The sequence below is a fragment of the Mus caroli genome, chromosome 19, assembly GCF_900094665.2.
Source record: "Mus caroli chromosome 19, CAROLI_EIJ_v1.1, whole genome shotgun sequence".
Classification (NCBI taxonomy): domain Eukaryota; kingdom Metazoa; phylum Chordata; class Mammalia; order Rodentia; family Muridae; genus Mus; species Mus caroli.
In genome coordinates this window covers 199233-225135 of record NC_034588.1, presented here as the reverse complement: position 1 = coordinate 225135, position 25903 = coordinate 199233, and the positions used below count along the sequence as shown (strand labels likewise).

The 25903-nt window shown below is 45.9% G+C and overlaps 1 protein-coding gene across 12 annotated transcripts in view; it reads left to right on the top strand.

Moving 5' to 3' along the window:
• The window catches only part of Ppp6r3 (protein phosphatase 6 regulatory subunit 3), a 120432-nt gene extending 96651 nt beyond the window's left edge, over positions 1–23781 (top strand). For 4 of the 12 annotated variants that reach the window (XM_029472606.1, XM_029472605.1, XM_029472613.1 and 1 more), the window contains 10 exons: positions 4286–4383; positions 6126–6180; positions 6974–7104; positions 8550–8671; positions 12306–12459; positions 13000–13106; positions 15112–15262; positions 18992–19009; positions 19276–19395; positions 21690–23781. In XM_029472606.1, coding sequence (XP_029328466.1) covers positions 4286–4383; positions 6126–6180; positions 6974–7104; positions 8550–8671; positions 12306–12459; positions 13000–13106; positions 15112–15262; positions 18992–19009; positions 19276–19395; positions 21690–21741 — 1008 coding nt within the window. In that variant the 3' untranslated portion in view covers positions 21742–23781. The remainder of the gene's footprint in view (positions 1–4285; positions 4384–6125; positions 6181–6973; positions 7105–8549; positions 8672–12305; positions 12460–12999; positions 13107–15111; positions 15263–18991; positions 19010–19275; positions 19396–21689) is intronic. The other 8 variants (XM_029472614.1, XM_029472611.1, XM_021151186.2 and 5 more) reach the window with 5 other exon arrangements.
• The last annotated feature ends 2122 nt before the right edge of the window (positions 23782–25903 follow it).

Below are 25903 nucleotides of genomic sequence, written 5' to 3'. Positions count from 1 at the left end.
TGAGGAATGATGACATTTGTGCACTGCATGAATTAGGTAGTCAGCAGGTCACTTCACATGCTGACTGGGCCTTAATGGTAGTGCATCATTACTTAGATTCCCAGCACAGACCTTGGTTAAGAGGGACAGAAATAAGAATGAGATGAGAACACTGGAGTGGATTTTGTGCAGTAATCTGGACCACATGGTGATCTAGATAATCCTTCCTTGGTGCTCTTTAATTGTGTTACATGGCATCTAAATGAAGTTTTAGCTGAAAGCATTCTTGCCATTTCTGCCCCCAAATTGATCAACTCCTTATATTGACTACATTTTTATCTTTTTAACAACAACAAAAAAATAGATCAACATTAATACCTTCCTTCTTCCTCTGCAATTCCTGGAGATGCTATTCCTGAGGAGCGAAAACACCAGCCAGCTGGGTTTAGTCATTCTTGGAAAACTGATGGTTGAATTTATGTTTCTACTGGAGGTTGAGTTTGAGAGTTCAGAATAGAAGTAGATGTCTCCTGTTCATGAGGGAAAGCTGTCCTTAGCTGTCTGGTCCAGGCATTGGTGTGACAGTGGGATTAAGGAAACATTGCTACACTATATACTGATGGTGCTTGGCTTCTTTCGGACTCTCAGTCGTACTTCTCAGTCGCAGTGGGGTCATTGTGGACTTGTGATTTTCTTGTGTGGTTGGTTTTTGCTTGCAAGTTGCATGCCCATCATTACTTCTGAACAGTTGCTTGCTCTTGATGCTGAGGCCTTTAGCCTTTCCCAGATGGATTGGAAGTGAAAGTTTATAGTACTTCCTGGTTTCCTTCTGGGTTTGTTTGTTTTTTGTTGTTTTTTGGTTTTTGTTTTGTTTTGTTTTTCTTTTTGACACTGGCTCCTTTTGGCAGCCATTCTCCTAAATTTAGAGTTAGGGAGCACTGTGGAAAATCAGTGCCTTAAACAGAACACATCTTGCTTTCAAGAAGCACCAGCTGCCTAGGCAATCCAACACAGCAAACTGCTGCAAGCAGCCCTGTGTTGTTGGCAATGTTCTGCACTGTCACTTTTACACCGTAGAATATTCATTCAGCTTGACCAGGCATGAGCCCAAGTGCATTGCTGTAGCCCTAGAACAAAGCTTAGTGAATCAAATGTGAACTGTCAAGGTGGTTTGTACCAGTTAAAATATAGTATTAAAATAGTACTAAGAAAAAAGATGCCTGGACCAATGAAGTGGCTTGGCCATTGAGATGCTGCTGAACCCACGGGTTTGACTTTGAGCCTAGAACCCACACATAGTAGAAAGAGAGAATTAAACTGACTTACACACACAAAATGAATGTAATTTAGATAGATGGATGAATGGATGGATGGATGGATAGATAGATGGATAGGTAGGTAGGTAGGTAGGAAGGATGCTTTTAGCATCTTCCTGACCATGTTGGTAAGCTGTCACACATGCCTTCTTCCCACCCCTGTAAATCAAACTGAAGACTTTGTAGATGCCTAAACTTTCAGCTACTTATGTAATCTAGAAGTTATTTTTAGGCATCTAGAAAGTGCATTGCCTGCTTATTCCTGGTTCTAGATACCTGGTTCTAGAGCCATGTCTGGGGTGTTTTCTCTCATATTCAATCCAGTCTACAAAGCTGTCATCCTGAGACAGCCCAGGCTTAGGGGCTTCATCCACCACATGTGACCTCCACATGTATGGAGTAATTACTAGTCACTCTTTTCTGACTGACAGGCTTACAGTAGCTCTTTTTTACATAGTTACACTGTGAACTAATTATGTTTTAAAATGAATCTGATCCAAAACATTTTCCTGGAGAAAGAGGTTCTAGGTTACCCTAACAGTTTCGTCCTGGTCTCCACTGTTAGCCCAGTGTCAGTTTGTAGATAGCACCTTGTTAAAGCTCTCATTCCTGTTTGAAGTTAGGCTTCCTACTCAGAGCCCAAGTGTGCAGAGTGAGGACAGTTATTAACATGGTAACCCTGTCGGGGATGTGGCCTGAGCAGTGAGCCAGTGCCTTGTGACAGATGTGCCTCTGGCCATTATGTTCTGCTCTAGTACTTTCTGCTTTCCTAGCATCTCCTAGACTGTGGAAGGAATAAGCTGTTCCCTTCACTGAGTGGATGGGTGTCAGAGTAAGATGACACCTCTAGCACCTCCCATCACATGCAGGCTTGGGACATGCCAATGGGTCAGATTGAATTTAGAACCGTTTCTGTGCTAAGAGGATGGCGATGTTAGAGCTTGCTGCTCACCCAAGCCAAGATGGCAGTACTGAACAGTGCTCCTTAATATTACTACAGCCATGTGCTTTCTAGGTTGAGACATATGATTTTGGCAGCACTTTGCTTATAGAGTATGACAGCTCTTCATTTTGGGCATACTGGCTTCCATACGTTAATAGAAAGCATATACAAGCAGGAAATTCATTGCTACTTTTATCTTCCCTGGCACTATGCTAGACTGAGAACTGATGAGGGCTTCTGTCAGTTGCTGTAGGTCTGTCTAGATGCATAGGGTTGATAAATAAAAGTACATGTGTATACGCATGAATATATCTGTCTGTGTATGTATGTATGTATGTATGTATGTATACATTTGCATTATATTTGCTGGTTGTGAACTTCAGACAATGTTTCTTTCTTTCCAAAGAATTGTATTATAAACAGAATGAAAAGTTTGAGGAAAGCCTGTGTCTATAAAACAGAGCTCTGGGAGGGAGTTTCACCTTGCTCTGTGAGATGTCTAGTCTAGATAAATCTACAGTCTGTCTTGTGTTGATTGCTCAGCAGAATGGCCCCATGGGTCTTTTACACACCCTGATAGTAAGCTATAAGGTTCTAGGTCAGAGGAGCTGATTTCAGTTTTTTGATGATGTGGCTGTGAAGGCTGCCTGCCTGGTTCCCATCTATTCACCCAGAGTGCTCTGTCACCTACAGCTTTTGTCTAACCAACCTCCCATGCCTGCTTCAGTTGTGCTCCAGACCCTACCCACACTCACTGTCCTCACACATCCATGAACTCATGTCAGGCCATCTCTGTGATTGAGCCTAATAGGAAGTGATGTGAGTTCTGTACAAAGCCACTGTAGTCAGGGTTGGTTGGCTTTTCCCTGTTTTTGTTTTGTTTTGTTTTGCTTTCACACCTAAGCAAATGTAATTTCCAAAGCCAAACATGAAGTTTATTTTTAAATTCATACAGTTTGGATTATCCATGCCATAATTCCCTGCTATGAGAGTTAGTGTGGTGAAGGTGCATGACAGAGGTATTTCTGCAGTGCAGGGTTGGGGCTGTAGGCTTTGCTGAAGTGGGGACCCAAGAAGTCTCCTGACTCCATTACATCCTCCTCCTTTGCAGACAGTGGCCTCAAAAGCCCCCATTAGTAAGTGCTGTTCCTAGGGTCCCACTGTTGTCCTTGGCCACATGTAATACTCAAAGGGTGGTCCTGTGCTCTATATTCATTGTCTGGGTGAGAGTGAGGACGTGAGGTGACACTTGATGTCTTTATAGCGAGGGCATGTTTCCTGATGCCGTAAGTAGACTGGCAGCAGTTCAGTGGGTCCCATATAACATTCCCCTATTTTCCAACTGGGAAGACTCACCCAAGACTGATGGAAATAGAATTGGCCTCTCTGTAGACCTTCCAGTGTCCCAGGCTTTTCTGAGTGGTTTCTGAGGAGGTTAAAGCTTCCTGCTCTCTCTCTCTCTCTCTCAGGTAGGTTGTGCAGAAGTCTCTCAGACGGTTCTTAGCCTCCAAGACTTAGGCCAGCACTTCATTTGCAGGATCATGATTATGTCCATCAGTCTTGCTTTCTCTGATGCTACTTTTGCTATGGTGGATGGGCATGGGGAAATGGTGGGGGCTAGGGGGAGGGTGGGAAGTTGGGGGTGGTTAGCACATATTATATTTTGGGATACTGTTGGTTGTGTCTGGAGATGATGAGACTTCTGATAATTTCAGACTTACATGTCTCTTACCTCTTCACACTAAGGCTAACCCAGTTCTCTGTCCAAAGACTATAGTAGTCGGCACTTTTTACATTATGATCTCTTGACTATTTCTTAATGATATATAGTGGAGCAGTTTGTGTATCATATTTCAAAAATTTCCCCCTTTGGGGTAAAACATGTCTGAAATTATTTGATTTTTCTTTTTTTAAAGAAAAACACACCAACCTTTTAAGTTCCATGGCTGTGTGAGTTAAAGTGGTTTTCTGGAACACAAATGGGCAAATAGTGTATAGAATGTCATTAGAATCATGATGTCACTGTCACTGGTCCTGGGGTTGCCAGGCCTTTTCTGATTATCAGATGCAACAAATGACGTCCAATTTTATTGACCAGTTTGGCTTCAACGATGAGAAGTTTGCAGACCAAGACGACATTGGCAAGTGAGTATATTTTAATATTTCCTTAATGTCCGCCCCCCCCCCACCCACACACACACTTTGTAATTATATTTGTGGTTCTCCTGTCTGCATGTATTTTGTAGCTTCTCTGAATTGTAGGTCCCACTGCCATTTTCTTGGTGATTGATACAAAACTAAGAGCAGAGCCAAGGGACCCTGGGGATTGGACAGGGCACTGGAACCTTTCCTAGGGACTTGTGTTTATTAAGTGATCTTTGTTTTTGAGATTAGTCTCACTGTGTTATCCCCTACTGATGCTGGATCTGTGAGCTCAAGCATCCTCCTGTCTTAGCTTGCTAAGTTAGAATATGGTAGGATAGATGCCTGCCATTGCTTCCAGCTTACCTTTTTTACAAAGACCCCAGCTACTATTCTGCTCTTCTCGGTATACCATTACTACAAGTGATTCTGTAATTCCTTCCCATGTTTGCTTCCTGATCAAGGTGTCACCGACTGTCCAGCACATTGTTTAGTACTGCATTCTTGCAGATGATCAGGGCAGCAGGACCAACCAGCCTTGCTTGTATGTGCTCTCTGCTCTGGGGAAGTCCCTATAAGGAAGGAGGTTTGGGTTATTTTACAAAAGCCAAGCACTTTAACCATTGCTCCGTAGTCGGGGTCAAAGACAGAGAGGGAATTAGAAACTGGCAGAGCAGAGAAAGGAGATGTGCAGATGACTGGCAGAATGGAGGACCAGCATCTTGCATCCTGCCTGGGAATGAGAACACACCACCCAATATGAAGATCGTTGGTTATTGAGAACAGAGGTGAAGGGAAATTTTAAGCCACTGTGATTATATGTCAGGTAGTGACTCTCACTGAGTCCACTGAGGCACCATAGCAGTAGTTTGCAGCAGGTATGGGACTTGAGCTAGTGTAGGGTGTTTTATTACACATTGAGTTTGGACTCTGGGAAGCTAAAATCTTTTCACAGTGCACTGCATGAACATGCTCTGCAGGCACTCTGGAGCAGGGGCTCTACTGTAAACAGCATGCACTAAGACACCCAGCGACTCCCCTCATTGGCTTATTTCTATCCAGATAGAAAAACACGATACAAGGCATTGATCTGTTTGCTATGTGAACAATCTACGTAGGATCAGAATACACACACACCCTATCCCTACCCCATCTCCTCTTGACATCTTGGATTTTCCCCATCTGGACTCTAGTTTTACTAGTTCAGAATTGACATTCTCTTTTAGAACAAATGCTTAGCCTGATAACTGGTTAGAACGGAGCTTTGACGATTAATGACATTGTCCCACAGTTTATAATCATGTAGCTCATCATGGCTGCTTTTACCCATCCCTGTCATGCTTTCAAGGAGGCAGGATGGCAGGATTGCCTGTGTGTTTCATGTACGAATTGGTCCCAGTACCTAACAATGCTTTTGTGCTTTTTCATGTTTGGACTTGATTGTTTGGAAGCTTTTTTCTTGGTTTTGTTGTTGTGATCCTTGCAACCATAATTAGCACAGAAGTTAGAAATGCGCTGTTGAAAGGTGTCACGGCCTCAAAGCATCATCTCAGCTGCTCCCATCTCAACTCTTCCCTGCATCCACTCTTTAGTACCAGGGAGGGCACCATTGAATACAGCAAGGAGGGTTTGTGCATTACTCATGCAGAGTGCATTGATAATATAAATACTTGAAATTGTGAGGATTTCAGAGCACTGTTTATAGCCACCTATGGATGACAACAATTCTTATGTTTTCTTCATAGTGTTTCCTTTGATCGGGTGTCAGATATCAACTTTACTCTCAATACAAATGAAAGTGTAAGTATAAACGCTTTCTGTTGTGATGTGCCACTGGAGAAGTGGAGAATTGTCTTGAGTTTTGCTGGAGGCTGCAAGTGGTTGTCCCGAGCTGTAGGCTCTTTTGCCCTATGGGATCCCACATCCCAGTTATCCTAATGAGTATCACTTGCTCATGATGTCTGCCTGGACCTGCAAGTAGGAGTTTGCAACCTTGGCTAATAGGACCCTGCCACTATGATTGTACCACAGACATTTGGCCTTGGTTTCTCATCTCTGTTGCATGAAAAGAACATAAGTTGGATCAATATCAAGCTCTCTGCCAGACTTCTCTTATAAACAAGACATTGTGGCATTTTAATGGGGCTGTCCTGATTTTAGGTTGAATATCATGAGAATCTGCTTTTACTTGCTGTTGGTGAGGTAGAATAACTCCTCAGGTTATAGCAGTTCTTTATGACTTTCTGGGCTGGTAACAGGAAGGACCCATGTCATTTCCTTGTTGGTCATATTGAAGACTTATCTTTGATCAAAGAGGAAGCTCAGAATGAAATGGGCAGTCCTGTGAGGAACAAGTGAGCTCATATTCAGGCCTTTTTCATGCTAACTTAAAATTCAATCTTTCCCAGGAATTTTTTGTTACTTACACAGAAGCCAACATTTTATTTTATGTTTATGCTTTATTTGGGCATATGTGATAGGTACCATTTTTTGAAAAGCAAATGTAAAATCACAATTTTCATTGGTAATATGGGAGAGAAGATAGTTCTGACTTCAGTTGTGTTTTTCTCTTTTCTTTACTTTTTTTCTGTAGGGAAATATTGCCCTGTTTGAAGCATGTTGTAAAGAACGGATACAGCAGTTTGATGATGGCGGCTCTGATGAAGAGGACATCTGGGAGGAGAAGCACATTGCATTTACCCCAGAATCCCAGAGGAGGTCCAGGTGAGCCATGGCACCACCAATGTAGGCTGAGCCCGAGGCCAGTGCTTTATTCTAACAGGAGGAATGCTCTTAAGAATGGATGGAGAGGTGGCTCAGCAGTTAGGAACACTGACTGCATTTCCTGAGGACCTGGGTTCAATTCTCAGACCCACATAGCAGCTCTCAAACTGTCTATAATTCTAGTTTCAGGGGAATCTTACATCCTCACACAGACAGACATACAGGCAAAACACCAATGAACATAGGACAAAATAATTAGGTATTTAAAAAAATAAATGGAGGCAGAGGCAGGCAGATTTCGGAGTTAGAGGACAGCCTGGTCTACAGAGTGAGTTCCAGGACAGCCAGGACTACACAGAGAAACCCCCATCTCAAAAAAGCCAAAAGGGAAAAAAAAAAAAAAGGATGGATGGAGGACTGGAGAGATGAGCCAGTGCTTACGAACACTTGCTGCTTATTCTGAAGACCTGAGTTAGATTCCCAGTACCACGTGACAGCTCGTAGCCATGGCAGCTTCAGTTCTGAGGGATTCAGTGCCCTCTTCTGGCCTTTATTGGTACCAGGCACAGAAATGGTGCGAGCAAAACACCCACATACATTAAATAAACAAGCAAAAAAAAAATAAATAAAAGGGAGGATGTTCTGGTCTGCTCTGTCTTTTTAGCAGCATGACTCTTTACACAAGAGCCATGGAAGTTGATCCCATATTCAGGCCTTTTTCATGCTAACTTAAAATTCAATCTTTTTTTCTTCTTTTCTTTTAACTTGGTTTTCCTTTGCAAGTAACTTAATGAAAATTTATTTATTTATTTATTTATTTAGGGTGAACATGTTTGTGCTTGCACATGTATGCTATGGCACATGTGTGCAAGTCAGAGGCATCTTGGAGTGATCAATTTGTTTGTTTGTTTGTTTGTTTTTGGATACTGATCCTGGGGATCAAATTTAGCTTGTCAGGCTTGACAGGAAGCACATTTACTCACAGAACCATCTCTGTCCTGCAAGTAGTGTCTCGTCAGCAACATCCTCCTAGTTCAGAAAAACTTTTTTCAAACCAGAAGCCATATCAGGAGTTTGTACATAGACAGTGGAAGTCAACACCCTAAGCTCTGGTGTATACAGGATGATGAGAAGGAAAGATTTGGGCCAGGCAGTAGTTGAGCATACCTTTAATCCCAGGCAGACAGATCTCTTGGGTTCAAAGACAGCCAAGACTACATAGAGAAGTCCTGTCTTGAAAAAAAAAAAGGACAAAAGAAAGGTCTAGAAAGATTCTTAGTGTCTTTGGCACACATCAAACCTTCCTCTAAGAAGCAGTCATAGGTGAACATGGTCCAGTTGAAGAGCAGTATGCTTGCTTCTACCCTTTAGGTGACCTTTAGAGTTTTCTGGACACGGCTGGTCTCTGGTGGAGCAGCCGTAAATGTCGCAGTGTTGTTTTGCAGCTCCGGCAGCACGGACAGTGAAGAAAGTACCGACTCTGAAGAAGAGGACGGGGCCAGGCAGGACCTGCTCGAGTCCAGCAGTGCCAACACAGAGGACAAAATGGAGGTGGATCTCAATGAGCGTGAGTCACGCTGTCCTTATGAGTTAGTTCTAGTGCTTGAAATTGCCTGTTCCTGAAACTTGAAAATAGAGTAGCCTGTGGCATCTGAGATGGCCTCTGAGGCACAGTTGACCTAAAAGCACTGTTGCCACACCATGTGACTTCCTTGTAGGTTTGCATTTCCAGAATATCATGTATGGAGGGACAAATTGAATATGCTTGGATGATTGGCATGATCATTGTTTTTACAAGTCTAGCTGGGAGCATGGGGTCCCCACACTTGCATCTAGTTCCAGGAGCTGACGCTGTAACAGTGGAAAAGCTACAGAATGGGGCAGTAATGATAACACTGCCATTCCCAAAGTCCTGAGTTCAGGCAGGTCATTCACAACTGTCTCCAGCTCTGTGGGATCTGACACCCTCGGCACCTGCATACAAAGACACATGCATGTACATAATTAAAAAGGAGAGAACACAGGCCACAGAAATGAGGAAATAATTATGTATTATAGAGTCCTGATTGGAATTCACTAGGAGAATCAAATTAGGCTCAGGCAATTTTAAACATTTCTTTACAATTTATTTGTGAAACTCCAAACTTTAGGCTTGTTGAGCTGGTCCACATTTGTGCCCTCTTGCTTATTAACTAGAAGACTTGAATTTGCTGCCTTTTAAAATGTTACTAACTTTAAAAAACAAAACAAAAAAACTTAGGGGGAGAGGGTTGCTCATATGAAAGCTGCATGGTGTGATTGAAGACTTTCCCAAGCCTGACCCTGTTGCTGTGGCGGCCTGTATATCTTTGGTTCTTGTGAAGCCTCACAGCCAGACATGGCTTTAGCAGTCATCCTACAGATTTCCATACGGTTCCAGTCCTCCTCATTCTCCAGTCGGAAAGGTCTGTGTCTTCAGGCACAGGGCCTGGACTTCCCTGCCCTTGGGTTCAGGTCCACATGTTTATGTGCCAGACGGTAGGCCTATAATGGTGAATTGCCAAAGTCTCTACCCTCTGCCTTAGTTCCTCCTGGTAGTAGTAAGCACTCCTGAGCAGGTGCGGAGAGAGCTGCATCTGGCAGATTTCCTGAGGGTGTGCTGCCCCAGTGCCACTGACAAGGCCATTCGAAAAGGAAACAGCCAGCAAGAAGGCAGGCAGGGTCCTACGGGCTGGTGAGTGTGACTCTGGAACAGGGTAGGGTCAGGTGAGGCCAGATCAAGAATTGACTTTTTAACATTTTGTTTTTAGTTATGTTTATATGTATATTATTTGTGGGTCTGTACACGTAAGTCAGAGTCCAGAGGTACAGCCTCTCTTGAAGATCCTGTAGCTTGGCTGGAATTGCAGGTGGTTATGAACCAGCAACCTGTGTGGGTGCTAGGGACTGAACTTATGTCTTCCAGTAGTTTGTGCTCTCAGCCACTGAGCCATTCTCCAGCCCCCAAGAATTGAGTTTTGAAGGTTGTAGGGAACTGCTGAGCACTTTGCAGACAGAACTCAAAGCAACAGTGAAAGAACTGAACCTGGTCATAGGGAGTCAGGAGGAGGAGGGAGCTCTGGCATCAGCAAGGATGCTTTCTCATGGGCTCTGCTCCTGGCATTTCACACATTCACTCTGTTGTGCAATAGATCCACTAGAGCATTCCTATCTGTCCCCACCAAGCAACCCTTATTGCCCTTGATCTCAGTGCTGCTGATGTTTGGCTCTGGCTAGTCTAGGTGTCCCAGACATTCAAAGTCATTTGTGTCATTTGGGACTGGTATTCCACTTGACAATGTCCTTAAGTTCATTCCCTGATACAGTTGGTACAGGATTACTACTACTACCACCACCACCACCACCACCACCACCACCACTACTACTTTATCATCATCATCATCATCTTTAATCTTTTTTTTTTACAGTCCAGTAGTTATCCCTATCTCATTCTACCTTTCAACAGTTCTTCATCCCTTTCCTCCTCCCCAGTCTCCAAAAAGATGCCCCCACCTCACCCCCCCCCCCAAGGGAGGGATCTGGGTAGGAGATGGGAAGGGGAGGGGAGAAGGCGAACATGATCAGATATGGGGGAGGGGGGACAGAAGTGAAGCCCCGAGGGCCAGCAGAATGAATGTAAATATGCAACCAGGAAGGTGGGGGACCCTCTAGAACGTACTAGGAACCTGGTAGGTGAGAGACTCAATAGGCCTCAAAGGGAGGGACTTTGCATGAAATGTCCAACAGTGGGGAGAAGAAACTAGTAGAGTTCACCTCCAGTAGAGAGGACATCAAGTGGAGGGATGGGGTTGCCATCCTATAGTCAAAAACACTGACCCAGAATTGTTCTGTCTAAAAGAACTTCAGGGACAAAAATGGAGAGGAGACTGAGGGAAAGGAGGTCCAGTGACCTGCCTAACTTAGGATCCATCTCAGTGGAGGCTCCAAGGTCTGGCACTATTACTAATATGATGTGCTTACAGACAGGAGCCTAGCATGGCTGTCCTCCAAGAGGCCCAACAATGAGCTGACTGACACAGAAGCAGATACTTACACCCAACCAATGAACTGAAAGCAGGGACCCCTGCTTGAATTAGGTTGAATTAGGGAAAGCCTGGAAGAAGTTGAGGAGGGCAACCCCACAGGATTTTTTTCTTTTAAAGCTAAAGAATTTCCAGAATTTCTGGGCATTGTGACACATGCCTATACTCTCACCACTTGGGAGGTGCAAGGGAATCAGGAGTTTAGGGTCACTCTCGCCTGCCCAGCAAATTTGAGGCCAGCCTAAGCTGTAGACCTTATGTCAGAAAGCCAAAGAGAAACTAGGAAAAGAAAAAGGAGTGTTAAAGGGTGGGGTGGGGGAGGGGTGGACAGATGGATTCTGAAGGAAGTGAGCTGGTAATGACATGTTTAAATGTCTCTGCTGTATGTCGAGGGGAATGTCTGGGTGATATTTGTGTTTACTTCAGCACCACAGGTCAGCAGCTCTGAGGGGCTGCACCCTAACACGTGCCACATGCATGTGCATGCACATGAGCACACACTCTGCCTCTGTCCCTGAAGTCCTCCTAGGTTCTACAGAGTTTTGAGCAATTTCTGCTGTTAGGCCTGGCTCGTTAACTCTGGAAAGTACTGTCACACATCCCTAGAGGACAGAGTTCCTTCTCTGCAGTCTGAACTGTGCAGTAAAGTCTCACACAACAGACTGGTCCAAGAACTTTGCATATGGTAAGCAGGAAAAATAACTGTTGGTTGGAATTTTTGTATGTACTTTGAATAATATTTCTATTGGGAAATATTCCTAGGAATTGAGTTTCTAGATGAAAAGCCACAAGTGCTCCTTCCACTCCAGTGATTGTGCCAGCCCCACCCCTAGTGCCACCATGTTAAATTTTCTCCCATGGCAACTACTTCCTTATCTACTAATCTGATTTTGAGAAATAATTTCCTTTTATTTTATTTTATTTATTTATTTATTTATTCCTTATCTACTAATCTGATTTTGAGAAATAATTTCCTTTTATTTGAGGGTACATGAGGTCTGCCTCGGCTCAGATCTCCCAGCCCCAAGTTTCTCAAGTGTCTGGAACGACAGGCACACCCTACCACACTCAGCCTCAGAAAGAGTCACTTGTTAAACTCAAGGGCTAAAGGCTCCAAATGATAATGCTCCCTCATTTCAGCGCCCACCTGGTCAGCCAACTTTGACGTCCCAATGGACACCACCCATGGCGCTCCCTTAGACTCCGTGGGATCCGATGTCTGGAGCACAGAGGAGCCAATGCCAACTAAAGACACAGGCTGGGCTTCCTTTTCAGAATTCACATCCTCCCTGAGGTGAGCAGTTGTGTGTTTTCTTAATGTCTGCAGAGGGAGGCAGGAAGTACATGTGCCTTGGCTCACCTCTGAGGAACGACTAAGGCTGAGCAGAGGGTTGGGCCACACTGACCCAGCTGAGCACCACAGCAAAACAGAAGCTGCCCTGGGAAGATGGCTCCAGGGGGCTTAAGCAGGAGAGAAGGGAAGATGGTACCTGTAGAGCTGTGGTGCTTCAGATGCTCCACAGGTGGATTGAGGGGAGTAAGAGTGGGTGCCTGACCAGCCCTTGTGGGATGGCACAGATATAAGGCTGAGTCTGACTTTGCTTTGGATGTGAGCTTGTATTTCACTTGCCACCATCTAGTGCTATAGAGTGCCAACAGATCACTGTCGTTGCCAGTCCTAATGTTTGTTTTACTCAGTCACAGAGACCTTATTTCAGAATTTTCCTGAATAGCTTTGTCAACATTTGAATACTAAGTGAGGATTTCATGTTTCACTTTGTATAAACGAGGTATGTTCACACTGCTGACATCTGATTTTTCTCTTTTCTGAAAGCACAAAGGAGTCTTTAAGGAGTAATTCGCCTGTGGAAATGGAAACCAGCACTGAATCCGTGGACCCCTTGACACCTGGTGCAGCTGCCTTGGCCACTCAGCCAGAGGGTGAGTGCCGTATGCCAATGTGTTCACAGCAGGTAGGAAAGGCTAGACCAGGCTTAGGCTCAGACCAAAAGGAGGCAGGAAAATAAGAAAGTGGCTCTGATGTCCGTTGGTCATCACAGGAGAAGGGAGAAGAAACTATCTTGACAACCACAAAACAGGGGTTCCAGAAGGAGTTGGGTACCAAGTGTGAGTCCTGTCAGTGCTGAGGATAGGTAGATATTTTAGTTAGGATTTTATTGCTGTGAACAGACACCATGACCAAGACAACTCTTCCAAGGACAACATTTAATTGGAGCTGACTTACAGGTTCAGAGGTTCAGCCCATTATCATCAAGGCAGGAACATGGCAGCTTCCAGATAGGCATGGTGCAGGAGGAGCTGAGAGTTCTACATCTTTACCTGAAGACTGCTTGCTAGCAGAAGACTTACTTCCAGGCAGCTAGAATGAGGGTCTCAAAGCCCACGTGCACAGTAACACACCTACTCCAACAGGGCCACACCTTCTACTAGTGCCACTCCCTGGGCCAAGTATACACAAGCCATCACAGTATCTAAACCCAGAGAGAAAAGGAAACATAGGGCCCAGGGTAGAAAAGACCAAACTAAATGTCATGCTCCATCCTGTGCTAGAATATTCTCTGGAGTTGTACTGAGGCACGTGGGGGTGGGAACCTGGTCTAGGTTGTGGCCTGGGTTTTCCTCCCTATTTGAAGTGGTCACAGGTGTCTCAGTCCTAGGGGACTGTGTCACTGCTCAGAATATTTACCTTGTGCTCCTTGGACTGACCTTGAACCATTTGTAGACTGCCGAGGAGCCTTTTGGGAGAGTGCGATATGCACAGAGTATGGTAGGGATGGGATGTGTGTGGAGGCAAGAGCCTCAGGAAAGAGCAAAGCAGCAAGTTTCTGGGAAAAGAAAGAGGAAGTGAGCAGAGGCCTCAAGACATAACCAGAAAAGTGATGGGGACATCATCACTCCAAACATTTGAGCCCACAAAAGTTGTGTCGGAACTTTGTTGCCTTGTATTCTAGTTTGATTTTGTTGCTGTGATAAGACAAGAAGCAACATAGGAAAGAAAAAGTTTCACTTAGCTGGGCGTGGTGGCGCACGCCTTTAATCCCAGCACTTGGGAGGCAGAGGCAGGCGGATTCCTGAGTTCCAGGACAGCCTGGTCTACAAAGTGAGTTCCAGGACAGCCAGGGCTACACAGAGAAACCCTGTCTTGGAAAACAAAAAAAAAAAAAAAAGAAAAAAAAGCTTCACTTGACCTACAGCTGCAGGTTATTCAGTTCATCATCTTAGGGAGCAAAGCAGGAACTCAGCCAGCTGGCCACATTGCCTCCACAGTCAAGAGCAGAGAGAGCAAAAGCACCACCTTGCGGCTGCTGTCTACTCAGCCAACTTTCCTCTCTTGTGCACAGTAGAGGGCCTGCCCCACAATTGGCTAGATCCATCAGTTAACATCTGTTGAGTCCCCCTCTCCAATCATCTGATAGAGTTATTCAGTTGAGACTTCATTGTAGCTGGTGTGATGGCTGAGCAGCTAGAGGCACAGAGTGCTCTCCTTTCCCTGGGCTTATACAGATTTGGAAGTTGGGATGTGGATACTGGGTTCAGATCTAGAAATCTGACAAGTCCAAGCTCATAACCGTTGAGCATACCATGTGGCTTTTATTGTAGATTAAAGGAAAGATCCCGGGGCTCATTCTCCTGTGTTGTAGAGTGGGTGTAGGAGCAGTGGGAGGAAGCTGGGACCATATGGACACAGCGCTAGGAAGGGTCTTTGGAACTTGCAGCCCTCCATTGAGGAAAACCTATGAGGGAGCCACCCTGGTGGGCATTTATAAGAGCCAGGTGCCCATTAATAATGTAGCCAGGCAGAGCTGCTACTCTTAACATCTTGAAGTGTAGGCAGGACTACGGCATGGGAGTCTGAGTAGAAAAGAGACTGAGCTCCAGGGTAAGTGTGGTAAATGTGACCGTCATCCACTGTGTGCACTTTCAGCACCAGGCAGTATGGCCATGGAAGCCAGCTCAGATGGGGAAGAGGATGCTGAGAGTACAGACAAGGTAACTGAGACCGTGATGAATGGCGGCATGAAGGAAACACTCAGCCTCACTGTAGACGCCAAGACAGAGACTGCAGTCTTCAAAAGGTAACCAGAGCCTGGGACTCCTACAGTGACAGCTTGTCGGGAGGAAATGGGGAAGAAACCGGACATGAACATGTTTAGATTCAACTGAGTACTCATAGGCTAACTTGTTATCTTTCTAATATCTCCATTAATGTTAACCGAGAGATGGAGAGTTTGGACCCCTAAAGTGCATTTTTCCTTATGTGTGTTGTCTTCAGAGTCTAGCAGATTGTCAGTGTTCAGGTATTTGACACAGCTTTGCTCATGATAGAACCTGACATGAACAGAGGCTGCAGATACTACTTGTCTACCTAAGGTGCAGTGGCATACAGACAGATTGAATTCTACAACTGTAATGCAATCATTGTAATTCAGCAGCAGTGGGATACTGCTAACACCCGACTTGATTTGAAAATAGCAGGCTCAGCTCTACAACTCATGGGATAGAAAAACAATCAGAATGAAAATTTAAATCTGGAAACTGTAGAGGGTAACAGAAACACTTCCATCAAGATTTTGGCCTGATCAGAGAAGTCATCTTTCACTGCCTAATGAGGGTACCATAAGACAAAACCATGAACTAGAGAAACAGATTATAGTATAATGATGTATATGGCAAATGTGACCAACACTCTTCTATTTAAAACTTACAAACTAGGGGCTGGAGAGGTAGCTTGGTTGGTGAAGAAGGGCTTGCAAGAATGAGGACCTGAGTGTGATCCTGAGTCCTCACATATAAGCTGGGTATGATGGCATGAACTTGGGGAGGCAGAAACAGGAGGAGCCCTATGTCTCAATGGCCAAGCCAGCCTAAAGTACTTGTTGGACCCCAAGTCCTAGTGTGAGGAACTAAAAGAACAAGGCGAATGGCTCCTTAAACACCTAAAGTTAAACTCTGGCCTCCATATGCATGCACACTCACATGAGTGTACATACACAAACAGATACACACTTGAATACATACAAGTCAAACGGCTCAGCAGGTAGAAGAATTTACCATGCAAGCTTGATGACTAGATTTTAGTTCCTGAAGCCCATGGAAGGAGAGAATAGAATTCTGAAAGTTGTCCTCTAAGACACACAAGTATACCCCACACATACACATAGAATACTAAATAAAGTATTTTTTTTTTAAAGATTAGCTAACAAAACCCAGCCAACTTGTTTTTCCCAATTTAGTTTATGTGTATGGATGTTTTGCCTGCATATTATATCTTCATCACATGTGTTCAGAAGCAGAAAAGGTCCCCTGAGACTGGAGCTGCAGATGGTTGTAAGGCACTTATGAGTGCTGGAAGTTGAGCGTAAGTCCTCTGGAAGAGTGGTCAGTTCTCTTAACCACTGAACCCTCTCTAGCCCCCAAACAAAAAGACTAAATCCAACTTAAACGAAGCCGGGCGTGGGGGCCGCACGCCTTTAAGCCCAGCAGGCGGAGGCAGGCGGATTTCTGTGTTCCAGGACAGCCAGGGCTACACAGAGAAACTCTGTGGGGGGGGGGGGGGCGACAAAACACTTAAACAAAAGTTATACACATACATACAAACATGAATTTTATTATAATGAAGATTTCTGAAGAGAAGTTTGAAGATTACCGAAGCAAACATTACATAGACAGCTCAGTGCTGCGGAGACATCTGTCTGGTCAGATTAACCTTTAGGTTCAGTAAAAGTTCTTAGAAGGAATTTTGTCCCAAATACTCTTAGAGTATAGGTGGAAATTCAAGATTTCTAGTTTGCCTAGGTGACAAAAAGGCACAAGACCTGCCTGCCTCCTGTGCAGTCATCTACAAACACATGGGCATTGAAGCTGTGATGTTACTGCACTTGAATAGTGGGCCACAATGATGGAGGTAAAGAAGGTAGGACCACTTGGTGTTTGAGCCTTTGTCTAGAATGGCTATGTTCATCCTCAGCACTGTTTTAAAAAGTAAGGAAAAATCCAGTCCCCCTAAGCACCTTTTAAAGCAACTGCAGGAGGATTATGAGAATACAAATACAATTGGGGGCGGGGGATGGTCCACAATTCCACAGGTAAAGTGCTTACTGTGTAAGTATGAGGACTTTAGATCCCCAACATCCATGTAAAAAGTTAGCACAGCTGTATGCAGCTGTAATCCCAAAGGACAGGCAGATCCTGGAAACCTCCTGGCTGTGCAGCTTAGCTTAAATAGTGAGCTTCAGGGGGTCCCAAATAATGTGAGAAACAGTTGAAGAAGACAATGCAATATCAACCTTTTGATCTTCACCAGTACATAGATGGGCCAAGTACACAGTCACATGTCACACCCGCATAAGAGAGATACCAGCTATGCATAGGGACTTGTGCCTGTCATCTCAGCTGTAGGGAAAGTCACTGTTCCTTGTCCTGCTGAATATTGTCTAAAGCACATTCGTAAGAGAATGCATACACACTTCAGTGCCAGTGCTCATTCTCTAAGCACTTTGCCTGTGTTGTGCTTCAAGCAGCTCTCTCCTCTGAGGAACCCTGTGAGGCACAGCTCTGAGTCTTGTCATACTTTCCAGGTGAGGAGCCTGGCACTAGAGCCAAATAGTGTACCCAGAGTCTCATGGGAGTCCGTAGAAGAAAAGGTGTAACATACCTCTGACCTATGGACAGAAAAACACTTCTTTTCAAAACAAGTAAGGGAGACAGCTCTGTGGTTAAGGATACTTTCTGCTCTTCCAGATGACCCAGGCTCAGTTCCTAGCATCCATGTCAGGCAGCACATTGCTGTCTGTGGCTCCAGCTCCAGTGAGCTGATGCCTCTGGTTTCTAGGGTAGTTGCACTCATGTGCACACAGCCAGGGCTATACAGAGAAAACCCTGCAAGAGGGGGAGGGAGGGAGGAAGACAAAAAAGAAGGAAGAACAAAAGCGGGGTAGGGGGGCTCTAGAGACCAGTTCAGAGGTTCAGACCACTGGCTACTTTTCCAAAGGGTTTGATTCCCAGCACCCAATAACTCCAGTTCCAGGTAATTTGACACCTTCTGGCCTCTGCACCAGACATACACACAGTGCACAAATTTACATGCATGCAAAGGTAAGAATAATAAAAATCAGAAACTTTAATGCACAAATAATTGAAGTGGTCACATTGTTGTCCTTTGGGGTGAGTGTAGCGTGGTAGGACAGTACACGTTTAGCATGCTGATGCTCTGGCTTCTCCACCAGCACTGTAGAAAGCCTGGGTGTCAGACCATGTAAGTTGTGATTAGCCTGGTAAGCTGCCCCAAAGTCAGGAAATTCATGTGCAAGTCCAGGCCAAGGCTTGGATCTGAGGAGACATGCCTTCCTTTTGCAATCTATTTGAATCTGGTGAAGTGTGAATTCAGGCAGAGCAGAACACAGCTAAGCTTCCAGCTCTAAGAGTCAGGAATGTGCCTGCTGTATCTCCACCAAGAGCTGCCCACAGGCAACTCTGGCTCCCATTCTCTGCTGCTCTTGCTCTTGGCTCCTTGTCCCTTCCTAGTGCCTGTTCTTGTCATGTGCTGCTGGAGAGCAGCAGAAGGCTTTTCACCTGGCTTAGCAGTGGGTATCTCTTGCCAGGAGCACGTGCGAGTGGTGGGCTTGGCCTTAAGCGCACGGTAGAACTAAAGGCTCCTGTTCCTTCAAACAGGTTCTCTTCACACCTCCACCGACTCTGCGGGGTGCCATGTGCAGTCGTGGACATGTTTCCCCAATTCCTCATTTCTAGGAGTGTTCTGAAACTCTTGTACGTTTCTTTTTCTGTTTTGCACACTTGGCCTCAAGAGTGTTGAAGTCCTACCGGTATGTACGGTGACACGGACCGCTCTTTCTCAGACACCAGCCACATTACATTGTCCCTCTCAGTTCCTACCTGCGTGTGGCCCTTTCCTCTCGTGGTTCCCCAGTCACTGTCTGCATTTCTGTGATCCTTCCACCCTGAGCATGCTCAGCCCCAGGGCTTGCCACCGTGGCAGTCATGACTTCAGAGCCATTTGCATGTGACCTCATCCTCTGGCCCTGGACATTGTGCCTAGTATGTAATGCACCTAACTTCCTCTCTCCTGTAGTGAGGAAGAAAAACTGTCTACCTCTCAAGATGCTGCTTGCAAAGATGCAGAAGAGACCCCCGAGCCAGCAGAGGCCAAGTGCCCAGCTCCCCTGACTCCCAGCAGTAGTCCCGAGCAAAGGTAACCACCCTGCTTCACCCTCTGAAGGCTCTACCCTGCCTCAGCTTCACACCTGGAAGGTAGAAGGGAGTCAGCTGTTAGGCTTGGGGGCCTGAAAGGTCTTTGCAGCTGTGCCCAAGCCTTTAGCAGTGTGCTAGGGCACAGGGACATTTCTCAGGTCTCAGGTAGTCAGATGCCCAAGCCAAGCTCTAAGAACAGCACCTATCTTTGCAGCCTGAGTCCTGGGCTCCAGCTTGGATGATTGAGAACGCTTGCTCTGCAGGAAGGTTCTGGAGAGTTTGGCTCAGGCCAAACTCAAGTTGATGAGGCCATTATTTGAATGGTGTTAAGCTCTCCAGGAATGGAGTCCTCAGTGGTCCTGTGAACTGCCTCATTTCCTCATCACACTTGTGACACTTGAGGGCTTGACTTCTCTGAGGCCCTTTGCCATGTACTGCAAAAGACTTCAGCCCTAGAAGGAGTGCCCCAGGGGATCAGTCCGTAGAGGGCTGGTACCTGTGAGTAGGCGTGTCTTAGTGCCAAAGCCATGTGATTTGGATGTGGTGTTTTCTTTCTAGTCACCTTTTGCTTAGATTGAACCAATGGTCAGAAAAGATAGGCCAAGCCAAGGCCTCGGCTGCAGAGGGCCCACGCCCATACACTCAGCCTGGAAGGTAGAGCCAGGTCGCCAAGGAGTCGCAGGAGCCTACATCAGAAGATGAATGAGCATATGCCCTGGACAGCAAGGGACTTTGTTCAGCTCCTCTCAGAGCTCACTTCTTCCTTCTGGAAGGAATAACGTGACCTGTAAAGCAGTTGCATGGGCATTGGACTTGGTCCTGGCTAGCCTCCCCAGTGGACTGTGCTCTGCAGAATCAGTGGGCAGGAACCAGTGGGCACACTTATTATTCCTGGTTTAGAAGCCCTTATTCATGGCAGCCTTCTGCCCTGTTTGTATTCAGAAATTCTAGTCAAAATGAAGGATGGATTTATGATTTTTAAAAAAGTCTTTTTGCCTACAAAATCAATTATAAGTACTGTGTGAGCAGGTTGCTTTTAGGAAGGCTTGGGGAGAAAAGGCACTGGCTAGGTTTCTAGCTATTTGGGAAGGCCTTCTTTCCTTGGGTTTGCAGGGTGTCTTCACATGGTTACATCAGCCCCTGGAGCATAGATTGGAGAGTTTGTTCTTAATATGTTAGAGTCATACAAGTGGCCCAGGATTGCTTTTTTGCTTATATAGTGAAGACTTCCTTGCCAAAGGATACCCATTTAGGTTCCGTTCAAGCTGTCATGAAAGGCCCTGCCCTTCCTCACCCATTCCTGGCCAGAACAGGAGTCACTGGTGAAGCCACAGTAGGCAGGTATCTTGTAGCTCAAGGAATACGCTCCAGAAGAAACTGTAGGGCTGTGTGCAGAAGGTTGGGGGTCAAGGCTTGGTGAGCTGGTGCTGGAGGGGCTCAGTGTGCTGCCAGCACTCTTGTTGGAAGCAGCCAGGAGTGTGGGAAAGAGTGCAAACAGCAGCCTTTGCCAGGCTCACTCTGCTCTGGGGCTGGGCCTTGCCAGGACCATTCTTTACTTCAGTCTGAGGACTTTGCATTACCACCATATCTGGCTGCACAGTTGTTCTGTTAGTGTTTTGCACACATCATACTTACAAGCTCTGGATGGGCACTATTGTCCCCTTTCTGCTGAGGAGAAAGCAGAGCTGAGAGGTTAGGAAACATGTTTAAAATATACAGCTTGTGGACTGCAGGTGCACCCACTCCCAGCTCTGTCTGGCTCTAGAATCCTCAGGCCCTCTGCCTCATACAGCGAGGCACCGTCATGTGTAATTAGAGTATAGTATTGGGGGCACTCGTGGTACCTGTTAGGACTGGCAGGGAAGGCAGTCCAGTCAGAAAGGATTTGTGTCCTTCTGGCCACAGCCTAGCTAAGTTTCTTCAGATGCCTTAGGTTGTGGATTTGGCAGAAGAGCCATTTCTGCTCCCTCCCTCTCTGTTCAGCTGCTTCTGCTCTGTGGGGGCCAGCATCTAGCTGTGCCCTTTTGTCCTCAGTAGTTACCCTTCCTTCTCATTTCCTAGCATTCCAGGTGAAAGTCAGTTTGCACCCATATAGGACAACAGTTTCCAAAGCACACAGCTGGCACCAGCAGTGTGAACACTAAACTGTTGTATGAATTGAACATGCAGTTCTGAGAGGCTGAGGTGGGAGCTTCCATCACCACTGGCAGCCATGGGCCCATGTGGAGGGTGGGCAAAGCTAACTTGGTCCTGCTCAGCTTCCAGTGCCTCAGGTGTCTGTCTCCTCCTCTGCAGGACCGACCAGCCAAGCATGCCAAGTGACCCGTCAGTTAATGGCCCTGTATGATGAGTGATGTCCACTGCTGCTGACTGAGGACTGCAGGCCACCACCACCCAGGGGCTCTAGAGGGCTCACCCAGAGCTACCGAGCCACCACTACTGCACTCGGCAAGAGATCAGAACCAGCAGCCTTTCTGTTCTAGATTCTAAGACGCTGTACAGAGAGACTCAGACGTGTAAAAACACTGCACATTGACAAATACCAAGAATTTTTTTGCGTATGTTTATATTGTATTGATCTAAATACTGGGTAGCCTGTGACACCAGATCTTGCCGCCCATGTAATAATAGTAATGATACATAGTTCAGATGGTTGTAAGAATAGTTTTATAAAGTGACTACACAGATCTATTGTATTCGAAACATAACTATTTGACAATTATTAGTGTGACCAAAGTATTAGGCAGTTTTCATACATTTTCCACCTTGTACAAAATTCTGAATTCATTTTTCTTCCAGGTTGGCACGGAGCTGTCGATGGAAAAGCCCTCTGCGTGTTATATTTTGGTTGTTCTGACTTACAAAGTGATTTTGAATAAGAAATACTTGGTGTTTTTTATAACCCACTTTCAATTGGTAACTGTTTTCTGTATTGTTTCAGGCGGATCAAATGCTTGAGTCTTGGTGGAGATTAAGTATTTATTGCTACAATTTAGTTGATGAATTGCTGTTCTTGTAAAGCCATATGTTCTGTTAAGGTCTGGTTTGCTCAGAGCGTTTCTTTCTGCAGGTGAAACACTAGAATATTGGAGTGTACATGGCTGTGGTTAGAATTTTAGGGGGGTTGGGGGGTGTTTGTTTTTTGTTTTGTTTTGGTAGTTCATCCGCCTTTTAACCCATTCACCAAAATGTCCCTTGTCAGCAAGTATCACTGATGGCCATTTCAGAGTGGTCTGCACCCACACTGCCCTGTGTCACAGAGGTGAGTCTGGAATGCTCATGCGGTGACGGGGTAGAGTGTGCCCATCACGCGGGCTGGCTGTAACAGAATCACAACCTGGCATCCAAGCATGTTTCTTGTTTTACTGTACCTTGTGAGGTTTTCACTTGTAAACCAGTGGATTTTAGAACTGGTTTGTGTGTATATAGTGATTATGGATACTAATTCAGTGTAATTTATAATTTTCTATGTCAGCGTAAACACATCCTAGCCTCCTCCAACAGCTGAAGCAATGGCCTGTGCACTGCCGCGGCATCGGGCGAAGAGCTCAGTCACCGCGCCTCTTGCACTTTTAGATGCAGATCAGTTTTTCATTCTATAATAGAAAATACTCACATATTTTTACATCATTTGTTTTTTCCTGACCAGTATTTAAAACCAAAAGGATATTCTGAAAAAATGGCCAACAAGTTTTTTAGAACCAGCATCCCAAGCAGTGTGCCTACATGACATCGCATATGGAGATAGAGTCGAGTGTCCAATGCCTTACTCCTTACTCGCTTCTCACTGTACACAGTGCAAGGGACCACCTCAGGTGGCCGAGGCAGGCCTGGTCACCAGGCTCAGTGGGCAGCAGGAAGCCCTGGGACTGGTGGCGAGGGGCTCGGTGGCCTGTGCCCGCCCGCTCAGGACCCTTCAGTCACAGCTCCTTCAGAAGAGACTGCGTTCTCTGGAACCTGGTGCCACCAGAGGACAGGGCTCCTTCTGCTCGTCTCAGGGATGGTTGACCTGCGTGGCCCAGGACCTCACATTGCTGGCGGATGGCATTCTCCTGTCTCACCTGGTTGACAAGCCTTGCTGACCACAGCCAGGACTTGGCTCCTAGTCAGCCCACACTGCCTCCTTGCTGTCCACTGGGAAAGGAACACTTGGGTATTGTGCTTGGGAAAAGACTTTAGGTTTGCCTGTCTTAGGGAGAGGCTGTGAGGGTGAAAGGGGACAAGGTGTGTTGGGTTGGAGGGTGCCAGCCAGGGCTTGTGTTGAGTTCCTGCTCCTTTTCATTTCTGTGTATTGGCCGAATGAATTGCAAGACTAACAGACGTCTACAGTACAGTACCTGTATCACAAGTAATAACAAAATAAAGCCTGATGCTTTGTTTCTATAAAGTTCCTCCTGAGCCTTTTTGGGGTTCTAGTAGCCACATAGTGAGCCTCTGCCAAGAAGTCCTCTTTAGCTTTCATCTGTCCTTGGCTCTTGGGCATGCCAGCTACTGTGACCCCCACACGCCTTCAGCCTCCAGTGCCTAACAAGTTTGCTTGGCACATTGTTGCTAAGAGGGAACCACCACCACTTGCCATCTTGAGATAGTCTGTCTGGTCCTCCTGCTTATCAGCTTGCCATATGTCTCCCTCCCTGCCCTACTTGCTGTTATTGCCAGCAAACAGCATTAATGACAGTTCTACAGATTCCCATTGCTGTCATTAAAGAGTACTCCCTGCTAAACACATGGTGCAGGAAGAGAGACAATTTTGGTATGTTTTTTTGAGACTATATAGTCCTGACTATCCTGAAACTTGAGGCCCTCGAACGCACAGAGATCCTTCTGGCTCTGCCTTTAGTCTTATGGGATTAATGGTGTCTGCCAGTGCACCTGGCTGAAGTGAGAAATAACTTGAAACCTCACATGCACAGCATGGCACTGTGTGCCAGTCAACTCACATATAAAATACATGGTGGTATTTTTACTAAACTGGGCTGGGTGTGGTGGCACTTGCCTTTAATCCGGCACTTGGGAGCAGGAGGGTCTCTGTGAGTTTGAAGCCAGCCTGGTCTAGGAAACAAGTCCAGGACAGCCAAGGCTCTGTTCCACAGAGAAACCCTGTCTCAGAAAAAACAAAACCTGACTGGACTGAAGCTTGCCTATAATCCAGTTCAGAGCCGCTGTGGCTTATCTAAACTGTCATTTCTGTGTGTGAGGTTGCTCATGTGCCACCATGCATGTTGTAGAACTCAAATGACAGCCTGGGAGAATTGGCTCTCTTCCTAATGCTGCGAACTTTTAATACAGTTCTTCATGTTGTGGTGACCCCCAGCCATAAACTTATTTTTGTTGCTAATCCATAACTAATTTTGCTACTGTTACAAATCGCAGTTGTAAGTTGTAATCTGATAAGCAGGATAGCTGATATATATAACCCCCATGAAAGGGTTGCTCAACCCCAAAGGGGTCATGACTGAGAACCATTGGTCTAAGGTATTGGATTCAAGTTGATGGGCAAGCCCCGTCACCTGCTGAGCCTTCTCGCTGGCTGGGAGACCACCTCAAAAGCAGCAGTAGAAATTGTGGTATGTCATTCCCTCTATTTGCATTGAGAGTGTGTGTCATTCCCTCCCCCGCAGCCCCCTCTTGTTGCTGCCCTAGCAAGGCCTGTACTCTGCCCGTCACACACATGACTTCATGTTCCTTCTGGATTGGGCAGGATGGTTCTCTGCTTGTCTTTTGGCTCCTGGGCACCGGCGGGTGGCTCCTGATGATGGGGAAGGCACTACCAGAGCTGGGCTCCTGCTTCCTGTTGGCCTTTTGCTGCATTTACTCATCCTGCTGGTCCATATTCGTAAAGTAGGATGGTTTAATTGTCCTGGGTTGGGGTCTACTACAGCCCGTGTGCCAGGCTTGGTACACCACTTGAACAGGCAAGTAAAACTGGACAAGACTGCTCTTGATGAGGACCCAGATTCAATTCCAACCTCTTCAGGCCACTCACAACCATCTATGTGTAACTCAAGTTCCAGAGACTACCCAGCACCCTCTTCTCATCTCTGCGGGCACTGTAGGCACATGGGCACATAGAATTACCTGGCAAGAAGCAGCTCAGGCACACATGGGAGCACATGAGGGCAAACAGGAATTGTGTGGTAACGCACGCCTTTGTTCCCTGCACTTGGGAGGCAGAAGCAGGGAGACCTCTGAGTGTGAGGCCAGCCTGGTCTACAAAGTGAGTTCCAGGACAGCTAGGGCTACACAGAGATTCAGGCGCTAGTGAAAGCACGAAGCATTGGGACCTCTGCTGTCACTACTGTAAATGATGCGCCCATTTAGAAAGTTGCTGAGCATTTGTTCTGGCTGTTGTGGAGGTGCTTTCTTAATTATGCCAGCAAACTGCCTTATAATTCCACAGCTTAGATGCTCATGTGACAACATGCCCACAATATATTTGTCCAGAGAAGTTTATTGTAACTTTATTGAGATAACTATCCAGTGACCAGAAATGACAAATGACAGTGCAG